This window comes from Solea solea, chromosome 2 (genome assembly GCF_958295425.1).
Source record: "Solea solea chromosome 2, fSolSol10.1, whole genome shotgun sequence".
NCBI classification, from domain to species: domain Eukaryota; kingdom Metazoa; phylum Chordata; class Actinopteri; order Pleuronectiformes; family Soleidae; genus Solea; species Solea solea.
This window is the reverse complement of record NC_081135.1, coordinates 30000117-30014780: the sequence shown is the minus strand read 5'-3', so window position 1 is coordinate 30014780 and position 14664 is coordinate 30000117. Positions and strand designations below refer to the sequence as shown.

Genomic DNA, 14664 nt, shown 5'->3' with positions numbered 1-14664 from the left:
TATGTATAAATTCATGATATGAAAGGGATCATTTGCGTGACGGAAATTATCCAGAAGTTACTTGTGTGGCATAAATTCAATTAATATATATTAGCTGACTTTCTGAATTACCAACAACTCACTGTGCTCATAATTACATTACAGAGTGCAACTCTCATGACAATGTGGCTAACACGACCAAAACACAAAACACAGATCTGACCATGCACTAAGCACAGGCCAACAAAAAAACACAAAAATGCTCATATTTCGACTTCTTGTGGGGCGTTAAAGCTGTGTTCATTTTGGCTTCATTAAAAGCCTCACTGAGTCGTCAAAATTGCAAAGCTCACAGCTCTTCAGCCAAAGTTTATAGCTACAATTTCTGGCCATGATGACTGGTGCACTAAACAAGAATAAGATGTATTATAATTGCCTCAATATATACTGTATATATACATTATATGCCCAGTGGATGAACAAGGCTTTATGAACCCCAATAACTATCTTTACCTGTAACTGCCGTTTCTTAAACGACTCAAAGGAGTGGTTCTCCCTCTGCAAAGGACTTACTTCTGGACATGACTGGAATAGGTGGTTTTGTTTTATATGGAAAAGCACAGATATGCCAGACCGAAAACAACCCCTTTCATTCCAATCATCTCCTTGGTTTGTCCCTTTGCTTTTCGTCCACTCCACTCCATCCCTTCCCAATCGCCATAGCAACCGTCTCTATCTTCTCTGCTGTCCTAGTACTGTATGTTCCACCAAAAACACTGCCCCATCCCTCCCTCCCTCCCTCCCTCCCACACCCACACACACAATGCCCCAGCCTTTAGGTAGGCCTGACTTACTCTGATAGGATGTACGGATCCTTTTCTTTGAATCTGAATAAAAGTTAGACAGGCCACGCATGCATAACTCTGTCAGGCAGGCCCGCATGCCCACACCACCAGCCACAGAGTCACCAAAGGTGGAAGGAGGGAGGAGGGGGAGGAGGAGGAGGAGGAAGAGGTGGTGGTGGTGGTGGTGGAAGGAAGGAAGGAAAGAAGGAAGGAAGGAAGAAAAAAAAGGAGGAGTAAAGTAGTCAGAAGAAGAAAAGAAAGAAACAATGAGAGACATTAAATTAAGTAAGAGAGGAAGGGTGGATGTGGGGTCATGTTAGGCATGTTAGGATGTAGGTAAAGGGAGGAGAGGAAAAGGAAGGGGTAGGGAAGAGAAGAACACACAGGCTTAGAGGAGAAAAGAAAGTGAGAGCAAGCAGCAACCAAGTTAGCGTCAGGGGAAGAAGTAACCACTAGTCCTGCAAACCCTGCTAAAGCTGATGCAATTGGTCATTTGCACAGGAGCTAAACTGCTGTGAGCAGGAAACATAGCATCATTACTTACAAAGTGGCATCAAATAAATCCTTCACACTGGTTTTGATTTTGTTCATCTGCTTTTGGACATGGACTTGCTGTCCTAACATGTGCAGGATGTTATTAATAATGTTTTACACTGCAACTAGAGAAAAAATACACCCATGAAATGAAGGCACTACATTTGAGTGACATGTATATATACTACAGAATGCACGTACACATGTGTGATGATAACAGCTAAAAATGTTGGAGGTCAGAAAGAAAACTATTTTGTTGGAAAGTTGGAAAATTACAAAAAACAGAAAAGGCCACAAGCTGAAACATGGATTAGACGCTGCTGTGTTTTTCATTTGGCCTTTTACTTCATCTGACTGTGTTTTTTAAGGTTTGTCTTGCATAATATATATATATATATATATATATATATATATGTATTGACTCGAGCATAGCAAGTGATCAAGATCATAACACTGCCACCCAGGGTTGAGAAAAAGGGCACAAATGACTTTTTCTTTTCTTTTTCTTTTTGAATCTTCCCTCTTGTCTAAAAATTGATCTTAAAGAGCAAACACAGAATGACTTTCAGGAAAGCGGAGGTTGTGAACAATAAATGATGTAAAAGTCAATAAAGCCACTTATGCAACAGCAAAATGTTGGCTATAAAACTCAGAGGCATCCATCCCTCAAACCAAAGTAGGATACTTTTTTCAGGTACACTTCTGGTTATTATGTCATGAGAAAATCTCAGCACTTCAAACTTCTCAACAATCCTTAGAAATGTATAATATTACATAAGTGAAGCTGTTCTTTCCTTAAGTTTGTATTTCTGTGTAGCAGGGTTGGATATCTTCTATCTATAGATCTATCTATCTACAGCACATACAGTAAGTATAAATGAGTGGCTGTCTTCAGTGACCGTCGCTAGACAAAATTAGTAGCAGAATAAAAGGGAGGCAGGGTTCAGAAAATACAACAAGACCTCTGTGGCTTTACACTACAGATCTACTGTATGCTGAAGCAAGACTAAGAACAGAAAGGACAGAGAAATAAAATGGCAACATGCATAATAATGCCGACGTGGAATGACACGCAGTCTGTTCACATGCACTTATATGCTCAATATCATAGTGCAGATCTGTGACAGGCAACCTGATGTGAGTGTTTTAATGAATGTTTTTGAAGTTAATCAGTATGTCAGAGTAAGAGAGAGAGAGAAAAAGAGCAAAGAGAGAAGAAACAGAGTTGAACTGATGCTTACACAAATACCTTTATTCTTTATTCTACAACTAGATCCTGTCCAAATATATTTGGAAGAACACGGTAGATTTTTTTTCTCTTAATTATCTTAAGTTCCCTATTTTTTTTCTTTTTGCTGATATTTCATTTGAAAATTCTATATTTAAAAAACAAAACAAAAAAAATAATAATAAAAACAATCCTGTATTTCAAACATCAGTGTATCCGACAAAAGTGAAGCTCAATAGCTTCCATATAGCAGCCTCTTATGGAATAATACATTCATGTATCCTTCATGTTGTATTTTACAGTGGAGAATTCAGATCAAACGTTTTTTGTTTTTTTTTCAAAAGAAAATAAATGAAAAGGAAATGTGCTTCTTAAACTTGGGAGTGGCAAAATAGTCAAGCAACTTAACTTTTTAGATAGAGACTTCACACTGTTGGCCAGTTAAAGTTACTGTAAAACAATGCAACATAGACTATTAAGGTAATTTATACTATATATACTTTATATATAGTTTTTTGTATGTACAGTATATTTTTGTGCTAGCACACTATGAGAGAAAATAATAAAGTACAACTTCGACATAGTTGAAGATTGTCTCCGAGTGCTACACTTGAGTAAATGTGCTTAGTAGCTTTTCATCAACTCTGATTGAGTTAAAGGCTTGAGAGAAGTGGTATTGATCAATTATACGGGGAATGTAATTTAATCACCCTCCTCATTGATTTCACATGAGATAGGTCAGATTTGCCTGATTGATCATTCGAGCCTCAGATGGAAGAAGAGATACAGAGGAAGCAGATGAGAGAAGAGCAGGCAGAAGAGACATAGACGGAGATGAAAATAGAGAGGACAGGAGAGGAGAAAATATGTCAAAACAGTAAGATACAGAAGTCTGAATGTAATGCCGACATCTATGGCACATTTCTGTGTGGATGCACACTGAGTGTTGGCTGTGTGCATGCATGTGAGTGGCAGGATGTCAGAGGTGTGGGCAAGTGTGTGTGTGGGTGTGCTACCTGAGGTGGACTGTCTATTCCTGCGAGGAGAGCGAGTAAGGCGCTGGTAGGGGTCGGCGGCTCCGTACAGATCCAGTGTTGACATACACAACAGGATGGTTTTCTGCAAGTAGTCCACGACCACTAGGCCACTGCAGTTCCCAAACGCCAAACTGGACACACACAAACACAGCAAGGAGGACTCAGGACAGGACCTTTATTGTCATTATACAACCGAAACAAAATTAGGAGGTCAGGTAAAGGGTTGATCAGAGCTGCTGCGACTGAGTTCGCCGCCACAATGGACCAACCTGACCCAATGTGTCTAATGTTCATGATGGTGGGAGGGAACTGGAGAGCCTGGAGGAAACTCATGCAGACATGGGGGAGAACATGCAAAGGTCCCAGAATCGAACGCAGCACCTTCTTGCTGTGAGGCAACAGTGCTAACCACTAAGCAACTGTGCCGCCCCACTAAGGCACGACACAAATATGTGGTTGGTGAAAGACATTTTGCTATGTTTGGCAGATTTTTTTTTTGACATGGAGGATTCATTACATAGCACAATTAAAAACTGCGTGAGATGAACCGTCATATTTTCATGTAATTACTTTGCTTCACATGGAGTGTCTTTATCTCACATTGCTCGTACTGCTGTTATGGAATATTAACACTAGATTTCGAATAAGCCTTGCTGCCACCTGTTACCTCTCTCTGCTCAAGAGCCTCTGGCGAAGGAAAACTTGTTAGCAGTGATTTTTCTATTTATATGTGTGTTAAAGATGTTCGAGTTGACCGGGCACTGAACACAACATGACAGTTTTCACAGCAAATGTCTCCGTCAGTGGCCTTTTGACATAGCAATCAGACAAAAATGAAGCAAAAACACAAGTATTTGTATTGCTGTCATACGGTGAGATGGTTGAGGTTGTGCCAACAGTTTTTTTGACCAAGTGAATGAACAGGGCTATTTGTAATGTCGTCTTATGAAGATAATAATCATGCATTTGAGTGCAAACAAACCAGTGGATAAACCTGGATATTTGCTCCCCTTCTAGTGTTGAGTACGTGACCTTTATGTCTGTGTTGGTCAAAAGAGACAATGAAGGAGAGAGTAACCATGGAAACTTGCTTAAGTTTATATAGAGAATTCTGCTGGTACTCACACATGTACAACTCCACACTCAACAAACACAAAAAGGGGAAACTCCTGTTGTGATGTGAAATGCTAAACTGACATGGATCCTCCTTTAAATATGAACTGAAATACAAAGTGGCTCTCGAAAGACAGTAGGTGTGACACAGCCTGAATAATTATAGGGAATAACAGGAACTATGAATATTTTCCATTTAGTTTCCAAACAACAATCAGTGCAGAAACCAATAATGTCATTACTGTTACTCCAAAGTGATATAAATTAAGAAGGGGGCAGGGATTTTCCCAATGAGAAGTTTGTATAAACAATGCACATATGCAAATACAAAACATGTTAGAAAGAATCTCACTGCATTTCAAACAGTGACATTCTAAAATAACTATCAAGTAAACAAAATATCATAAAATGATGGTAATAATTCAAGATCACAGAAGACATCCGGCACTGTCAATAATCAATATGTGCAAGATAAGAACAAATAGGCACACAGTTAAAAAGATAAATGAGCTAAGAGACAGAAGTGTCTTACAGGCCATAGGCAGAGTTGATGTCCAGAGTGGTGATCTGTTGTGGAGGCTCTCCATCTACCCAGAGCAGCTGGATAACCAGCTCTGCCTGGTAGCCCGGGGGAACTCGAACAACCCGATCCTTCACCCTGAAAAAGACGACAGAGGAGAGGTTAAAGTACTGCTGTGAGTCTGTGAAATACAAGAAAAAAGGCTAATTTCCAATCAAACATGTGTCTCTCTATTATTCAAATACAATGAAGAAAAAAACAAATATACAACTTAAAGTGCAGACAAAGCATGGATTTAGAACCTAGTCAAAATATCTGACGGTGGCATCAGAGGAGGCTACCTGTAACATATCCTTGTTCCCTGACACATAAGACAGGGCATTACAGCACAAAACCATGTCGAGGGGTTACTTAATTATTCATTACACAGACTAAAATTATTATTTGTTGAGGGTCACTGTCTTTGGTCCACTCTTGTCTGTTCGTTGGCAGGACACTGAATCATCCTGGCCTCATAAAGGACCATCTTGATGCAACTGAAGCTCTGGTGTGGATAGAGAGTTCTTACTTGAGGCAGGGGATGCTGTCTTTGTTACCCTCTGGTGTTCCACTGCTGGGGCTGGCTGGGTATTGGTGATGGGGTTGGGGTGAGTGTGATCCTGGCTCTGGGAAGCAGGGATTGTTTTCATTCTCCGACGGAGTAATGACATCGTCCGATTCACACTGCAGGCGTACGTCAAGTGACTGAAGACAACACAGATACAGATATTGGAAACTCATTTATAGTGACTTTGACAAATCTTACAAAAAAATCACAGAGGAGCAGGAGTTTGGAAGACTTGCATAGGACTCAACACACAATCCCCCACCAGGCACCAAATCACCAGGATGTGACCCTGTCTATTTTCCCTCTGATTTCACTCACCACTATCTGTGTGTTTGCATCATATTTGCTGAATCGATACAGGATGATGTGAGCCGAGATGCCAACCACACAGAAAATGCGACTTTGAGGGCACCAGCTGACCATCTGGACTGCAAAAGGATCTTCTTCCACTAAGTCAGCTGCCCGGCCCTCACCAGGCTTTGGTTTTTCAAACACTTTGGAGGTCTTCAGCTTGTACAGCATCTGCAGTGTGACTGGTTACAGATATTTTGTGAATGCTTAACATGAATACACAGTAGACAATTAACAGTGCCAGTGCTGTGTACTTATAAATGATCATTTTGTTAAGTTAAAATACAAGCTAACTTGCATGCCAAGACATGATGACTCACAGCTGTTCAGTTGAATGCCTTCTTAAATAACCAGTGTGTAGTTATTGGCAGAAAATTACTAGGGGCAGGAATCACAGGGTTCCTCACGATACGATGCCATACATGGTCCACGATACCAATAATATCACGATACAAGAAATTCTGTGATAATCAATATATCCATCCATCCATTATCTACCGCTTTATCCTCTACCAGAGGGTCGCGAGGGTAGCTGTGCCAATCTCAGCTGACATAGGGCGATAGGCGGGGTACACCCTGCACAGTCCATCACAGGGCCACACATAGACACAAACAAGCATTCTCACATTCACACCTATGGTCACTTTAGAGTGACCAATTTACCTAATCCCTGATAATCAATATATTGCAAGAAAATCATATAGTGTTCCAACACAATATCTGTCTAACTGAAGAGAACAAAATGTCTGTGAAAATTTAGAGCGCCTTAATTTGTTAATTATAATGTCAACATTTCCCCTGGTGTAACGATTAGCGCATGGCACAAGGAAGGACAATTATATATCACCAAATCCATATTTTGACTGAAGACAATACCCATAGTATTAGTAAGTATTTAGTCATTTAAAAAAAAAAATCTGAAGAAGAAGAACAACATCCTCTCTCGTATGTAAGAGCCAGCAATTCAGGTAAATGTTATCCACACAATCCCATAATATCATGAAAAAAAACCCAAAACACAATTACATGGTTTTTATGATGTACACATCTGTGAATGTGACAATGAGCAAATTTGAAATGACTCGCCATTGAACAAAAGTGTTGTTAATTGAAGCGCTGTGTAAGAAATGTATTACTTTTTTAAAGATAAAAGAAAATGGCAAGATTAGAGAGTGGACTTACTTGCAGATGCATCCCAAAATTTAATAGAGCCGTCAGCATGTCTGGACAAAGACAAATAATAATGGTCTCTGTTCTTTTGGGAAGAGAGTGGGTAATAAAAGCTGAGAGCATCATGTCCTGTTCTCACCCTGTGATGATGATTTCTGGGTACGTGTGGGAGCCTAATGTCCATGTTCCTCCACTGATTGGCCACTCCTGACATGGTTACAGATACAGTGTTAATAATTTTGAAAACCCAATCACGTTAGCTTTTCTTTTTTAACCCGATTGGGTTAAATAATCAGTGCATTTTTGGCTTTGCAATAGCTTTAAAACATAATAATGCATGCACAATTGACAACCCAAATATCAATAAATACTTAAAAGCATTCATTGTGCAGTTTCATTTTAGTACTCTTAAGAGGAAGTAGTGTACTTTGCATTTGCATAGTGAATTCCAGCCTCACACTGTGATTCCTCATTTCTACCTTTTGGCTGTATCCAGTTTTCTTGTGTTTAGCTCCTATAGAATAGAGGATGGGGATGATGTCGGGGGGACAGTCTGCAAAGTAGGCTGTGCAGGTCACTGGAGACTCATGGACGTCCATAGGATAAGGGTTCTCAAATACAGGGAAGCTGCAAGAAGACATATCAGAAGAGGCAGAAAGAATAAGGTCCTAACAACGAGGAGCTAATTATATATTATATTCTAATCATAAACTGAGTTTTCTTTGATTTGCCAAGGCTAAAATATTTTGGGTTACACATAATCAATAAACATTGATTTAAATTTGTGTTCCAGAACAAAATAATACTTTGCACATCTATTTAATTAGAAACTTTTCAATTTCACTTATATTATTATTATTATCATTGTAAGATAAGATAAAATAGTCCTGTATTCTTCCCGCAGTGGGGGAATTTACATTGTTACAGCAGCAAAGACAGCAAAGATAATTAATAAATAATAAACATGCATTGCCAAAAAAAGTACAATAAAGATATTAACACTAAGTCTATATAAAAAAAGTTAAAATAGAAACGTTATGATTTAGAGTGTGAGGAAACTGAGCATAATCTGTCAAATCTATACCCTCAAGGTTGAGGCCACTGACTGCCCTATGATAAACAATGTAAATGCATTTAGCAGCTAATTAGTGAGCTGACAATGTCAACAATATGGACATTGTTTTGACTAGACTAAGACTGATCAGGAGATATTTATATCTTACTGCTTTAATTAAGTAACCTGATTAACTAGGAAACCTAATTTATAGGTAAGTGCTTTGCTGCTATGCTGATGTATTCCCCAGACGCAGGTGTTAATCAGTCAAAACTGCACCTCTATCTTTGCTCATTTAAAGTTAATTTAACCAAGGGTGGTAGCTTTTGGAACCTCATAGGAAAGGAAGATATAATATGCAGTCGTGCCCCATTATCTCAGGTGTACATTGTATGTGAAACACATACTTGCTCTGTGTCAGATCCACCACAATTAAGTCCTTCTCCAGGAGAACCACCACTGCATAAGGCTCCTGGACCTCTGTAAGGTACAAAGTCAAATTGAAAAGGACAAAGCTTCATTCACATTTACACCAATTACAACCAAAAACCTCTCCACTCTAGAGACATTTCCAAGTCCAAAGTGTTCTGCCTTTCATACAGCCCTAATTTTTAAGTTTGACAACTCAGTGTGATAGGATTATGTATTCTTTTTATATTTGGTATTACATCTTAAAGTTACTGCCTGTGTGTGTTTGCTTTTTCCTTTTTCTGTTGGTGTGTGCTGCTGGCTGAACATGGCTTCTGGATTTCATCTCACCCACACGTCCATTACTTATCAATTGAAATCAAAAGTCACTGCAGTACTCACAGACCAATTCAACCACCACTTACCTGGCAGATGGTCAATCACCCACCCTGTGGTAGTGAACAAGGTTCTTTGTCTATTTTGAAAGATCTTGTTCCCCATCTCTCCACCTGTATCTCACACTGTTATCCCCCCGGTGTTCCCTGTTTGCCTCTTGTTAGGATTATTATCAGCATGTACAATTGTTTTGTCAAATCCTTTCATGAAATCTTTGTATTGAACCTGTGCTTCAATTACAAATCATGCCTCTGCTCTTGTGCCCTGTCATATTACCAATCCTTACAGATAGTACTGATTAAATCTGAGCCACAGAAGCTCAAAACTAAACAAATCCTGTTGCTGTTTTGAAGACATTACCAGAATCCTTAATCCTTTTGTTAGTGAAAAATATCCACAACATCATCTTCCTCTATGCTACTGCTAAGGCAGCAAAATAGATATAGAGGCTGACGTGTCAACCAAAGCTAAACCCAGAGAATATATGACTCCTACTTTTTCCAATGATTTTAAACTGGCACATACCATTGTTGTAGGGAGTATCACAGAGCACCATGAACTCTACAATGGGATAGTCCATCTCAAGCACAGTGATGGCTTTGCCGTGCATGATAGTTAACGTTGGTCGTCGCCCTGCCTTGTCATACGAAAGTCCCCCAGAGAAGACAACGAAAGGCTCACTGTAAAGAGGGAGAACAGTTTTCTTTAGAAAATAGAATAAATTAAATCTACTTATCAGACAGATAAGATCAGACAGACTATTTGTTATATACACATATATATAAGTATATTTATGTGTATGTGTGTGTGTGTGTGTGTGTGTGTGTGTGCATTTTTGAGAACATTTGTGAGAAATAAACAAAGGTAAAACGTCATTCATCACAATTTCCAATCCAATCCAATTCAACATTATTTATAAGGCACTTTAAAAAACAACATAATTTCCCTGGAAGGATTCATGAACCCTGAAATGAACATAAATGACCCGGTGCTCCATTAAATTAAATAAACTGTTTTTGAAAAGCTGTATTCAAAAGAATCCACCAGCTGGTCTAAAAGCACAGAACAATCATGTGTAATTTCACAAAACTTCACAAACTATAATTATAAAATAATTATTTTGCCAAACACACAACTGCATTTTGCTTCTATTACAGGCATGTGATGATCACCAGCTGGGGGAACTTCAGTAGCTTTTAGTAGCCTTCTCATTAATTCAGAAGTTGGTGAAATAACCACAGGATGAAGCATAACTTCAAGGGAATCATCTATTGATCTAAGAACACACACACCTGTTTCTTGAGGTCTTATACTCCACTTTGAGTATGGGTTTACATGACTCCTTCCTCCCATCCTTCTGTATTTTACCTGAAACCAACAAAAAAAAAAACAGAAATACAGTTTTATCTCATCATGCACACAATTCTATTCGATCTGCATACATTTTCATGAAACAATAAGCCAGACTCACTTTCTTCTGTGTAATAATTGAATGTACACAATCATGAGGACTAGAGCAAAAACTGCCTGGTCATTTCAAGTCATTTTATTTCGCTCAGCTTTATTTAATAGACCACTACACCACTTAAGGCTCAGAACCTGCCTTCCTAAAGCTGTAATATTAACGTAGTAATTATGACTAATACTCTCTCATTATAAAACCAACCATGAACTAGTCAAACAGAACAAAACAATGCGAATTAACAACCCTTTCCAGTTCTATTTAGGGAATGGTGGAGTGGCAGACCAACAGCAGGGTTACCACATTGAAGGCAGTTTTTTTTTTGTTCAGCTGCTTCCCTTCATGAAATGCTTTGATATAAAAAGGAAGTCTCTCAGCTGGAAATTTTACTTCATGGACCTGGTGCTTAGAAGAAAAGCCCAGTACTTTCTGACAACGTCATTTTGAATTGTGGGGCTTTTTACGGCTTTTACAAAAGGGAACGCAGTCATTTCTAATATACATCCTCGTGTCAGATCCTGTAGCATGAAATTAATAAATAAAAAAGCATGTCCTTAATAATCCCACTGACTGAGCATGAAGTCAGTGATGCTGCATCGATCGGTTGCAGTATGTGCTGCATCAACAGCACCAACTTCAATCTGAAGTAAACATGATAAAATATAAGGGCCTTTCTGTGTGGCTTTTGCATGTTCTCCCCATGTGTGCGTGGGTTTTCTCTCAGTTCTTCAGTTTCCTTTAAATTGACCTGTCCAGAGAGTACCCCACCTTTCGCCCTATGTCAGCTGGAATTGGTACAAATGGCCCCGCAACCCTCATGTGGAGGATAAAGCGGTAAAAAATGAATGAATGAATGTATATTTAAATAAACAAAAACACAGCTGCACAGACATGGTCAGGGTTTGCACTGTCCATCTCTCATGTCAGGTGAAAGGTCATCATTATTAACCTCTCATAGACACAAATAATCCTTAAGATAGGGAAGGTTTTTTGTTTGTTTTTTCCAAAATGTCACATACAGTTTCTTTCATACAATAGAAAACAAAGATAAAATACAAACTTCCATGTTTTCCCACTGCAAATGTGTTGCTATATATGTACAGTCTACACATGACGACCTAATTTGAATGGTACATTCTCATTCTCAATTACCAGTGAAGCTATACTTGCTTCAAAAGCCTGGAGGGTTTAATCAATCAACAAAAACAGCAACGTCTCTAAGAGCATATAATTCACAAAAGTAATGAGGGGCTAGAAGAATGACTCTGCTGTGGCTTTGTCATTGTTGTTTTGTAATATGCAAAGGTAATCCAATTATTTTGTGTTGCTAGTGGAAAAAACTCCGACAGCAGGTTGGACAGCAAGCAACATCTGAACACAGTCACTGACAGCCGCGTACGGAATCAAGTCATGAACAAAACAAATAAAACAATGCCAAAATGTGAGCATGAAGGCTTTTAAAGTGAAGGTGGGTGTCATTATCTGGTGTTTGGCTTGTACTATCCTGCCAGAATTACTAGAATAAAGGGAGGGTTTCATTCTAAAGAGATGACAGGCAGTGGTGTGTGGTGCACAGGAAAACTAAACTGAAGTCAATAATTACTTCACCAGAAAATGACTTTAGGAAGTCTCATAGTATGTAATATTAACTGTAAATGAGGATGGGAAGTAATTTGTTATCAAATGTCCTTTTACATCAATGTGAGAAATTGGAAATTATGAAGCTCATTCACCACCATCCTTAAATATCAAGTTAAAATTGATTTACCGGAGCTACTTCCTGTTCCAGTACAAACATACGGTTCTGACGAGTAAGAGGTTAAAGTAATGACATAAAAAAATGCATGCTATTTATTTAGGAAATATAGTGGAGTGGAAGTAAAAGTTGTTAGAAATATAAGTACAAATGCAATCCAAAAATAAGTACAATTAATGACAGTACAGTGACAGTGTTGATTCACCTCTACACGCTGTCCCTTCCGTTCCTTTCTCGTTAATCTGTCACATAAACAATCTGTCGGTATTTAACCATGATCTTTAGAACCTGCTGTGCTGCCCTCAACATTCGTCGCCCACATGCTTCCCGCTCAGCCACGGTGTTTTGTGATGTCGCCTATGATCCCAGTTTACAAGTAAGTCACAGTGAGGAGGTATTCATCACCAGATATCTGACAACATGAGGGTGAAATACACAAACCACACCAGAGTGGGGAAGAAATAGAGGAAAAGATAAGTCAGAGGAGGAGTACGTAGGATCAGAAGTGGAATGAAAATCACTCAACCCCGTATTCTCACCTGAAAAGCCAGATTTGCTTTGTCATGCCCTCTAAATGTGCAGACATTTGGCAGTGATCTTGTTTTGAATAATATAGAGCTGTTGGCTCCACACAGCCAGTTGCATTTGCCAATAAACCTTTGATAACCAGGAGTAGGTCCAAAAAAAGTGATGTCAATCCCAACATTTATAATATACACTACGATAAATCCCAGTGGGACAAATCCTGAGTCAGTTTATAAAAAACATTTTTCTCATAAAGAAATCACCTCTGCACACCATCGTACCCGCACTGTCAAGTGTGTAACTCTATTTCCCCTTTTCTATATCGTAGAAAAAAAAGGTAATTTTTGAAAAGTAACCAACAGACATCGGCCATTTTCATTTCCATGTTCCACGTATGATGCAAGCCTGAAAGCTAGTTGAGGCAGTCCACACGCCTCACACACACTCCCTAGTTAAGCTACAAAAAATCTCTCACCGCCTGCCTGTCAGTGCTACTTCTGCCCTGTGCTGGTATTGCTGCCCGTGCATTAAGCCCCAACTCCCCCCCAGCATCCACCTGCAGGCTCCAACTGGGGATTGAAGATGTTTGCTCATCCGTCCTGACAATGCAAACATATCCGTGGGCAGTGATTAAGTCGGAGCCTGGACGCCAAAACTAAATCATTGGTATTCTGATGCAATAAACATTCAAAGCGTGGGTTGTCTGACTGAACCGTGTATTGTAGGTAACAGCCCAAGGACCTAGTTCTCCCTGGTTTAAAATGCATTCAATCTCACAAAAAAAGTGTGTATCTCACCATGAGGGAATGTGACCTGGAATGGCTTGGTCGTGTTTCTGAGGTTCCACAGCGTCAGGCTGCCGTCGGAGTGACTGCACATGAACTGTTTCCCCTCATGATGCCAGCTGACTGAGTGGATGGCCTGGATCAATAGCACAGAGGGAGAAGACAAGCGTGATCAATGTCAAAGTTTAAATTGTTCAGAATCCTCTTTTTTTATTTCAGAGTGATTTTTAATTGATGGTTCTTATCATCAACAGCTCCATGTTTCAGGAAGAACCTTGAAGCCCATTTTACGGCCTGCAGCACAAACTGACAATGTGTCCTTTGGTATTTGATCGGCTGCTTATGCAACTTTCATATCTATAGCTCTATTGTGTGTGATGTGTGAGCGAAGACACCTCAGCTCTGTAGATGAAGTGAAATGTCATGTCCATATCAACAAATTACAGATATTGTACTTTGTTGCTCTGCATTCGCTGCATACCCGCTGGTGTCTTTTGAAGTCGTCCATCTTTCTCCCACACGATCTGTCAAAGAACCTGGTGTCCACTTGTCTAATTATTTAAACATGCCAACGCGCCGATGAACCTTTGATCCACTCTTTGTTGTTTCAAAGACTTTTCACACCAAAATCCATCACTGTCACTGCCATGTTCTCAAGAGGGACAACTCAGGCAACATTGAGATGTCAGCGTGGGATAAGTTATGTCATTTGGCCAAAGGTAAATACAGTGCCTTTGAAGAAAATAAAGAGTTTTAAGTATTAACAGATCCAAAATAGAAAAGGAAAATAATGTTAAATATGTAATGTACAATGTAATTCATGCTATAAAAGAATAGAGTCAGTGAGACTAGTAGGAGTAGCTGAAATTCAGTACTTTCAGTACTTCCACTCTT

At 39.2% G+C, this 14664-nt stretch overlaps 1 protein-coding gene across 12 annotated transcripts in view; it reads right to left on the bottom strand.

Moving 5' to 3' along the window:
• The window catches only part of stxbp5l (syntaxin binding protein 5L), a 117152-nt gene that overhangs the window by 26679 nt on the left and 75809 nt on the right, over positions 1–14664 (bottom strand). For 7 of the 12 annotated variants that reach the window (XM_058654210.1, XM_058654232.1, XM_058654217.1 and 4 more), the window contains exons 8-19: positions 13783–13906; positions 10535–10610; positions 9768–9922; positions 8846–8918; positions 7864–8011; positions 7524–7591; positions 7397–7437; positions 6182–6396; positions 5825–6000; positions 5269–5394; positions 3603–3754; positions 834–902 (exon numbers count right to left, since the gene is read on the bottom strand). In XM_058654210.1, coding sequence (XP_058510193.1) covers positions 834–902; positions 3603–3754; positions 5269–5394; positions 5825–6000; positions 6182–6396; positions 7397–7437; positions 7524–7591; positions 7864–8011; positions 8846–8918; positions 9768–9922; positions 10535–10610; positions 13783–13906 — 1423 coding nt within the window. The remainder of the gene's footprint in view (positions 1–833; positions 903–3602; positions 3755–5268; positions 5395–5824; positions 6001–6181; positions 6397–7396; positions 7438–7523; positions 7592–7863; positions 8012–8845; positions 8919–9767; positions 9923–10534; positions 10611–13782; positions 13907–14664) is intronic. The other 5 variants (XM_058654224.1, XM_058654258.1, XM_058654266.1 and 2 more) reach the window with 1 other exon arrangement.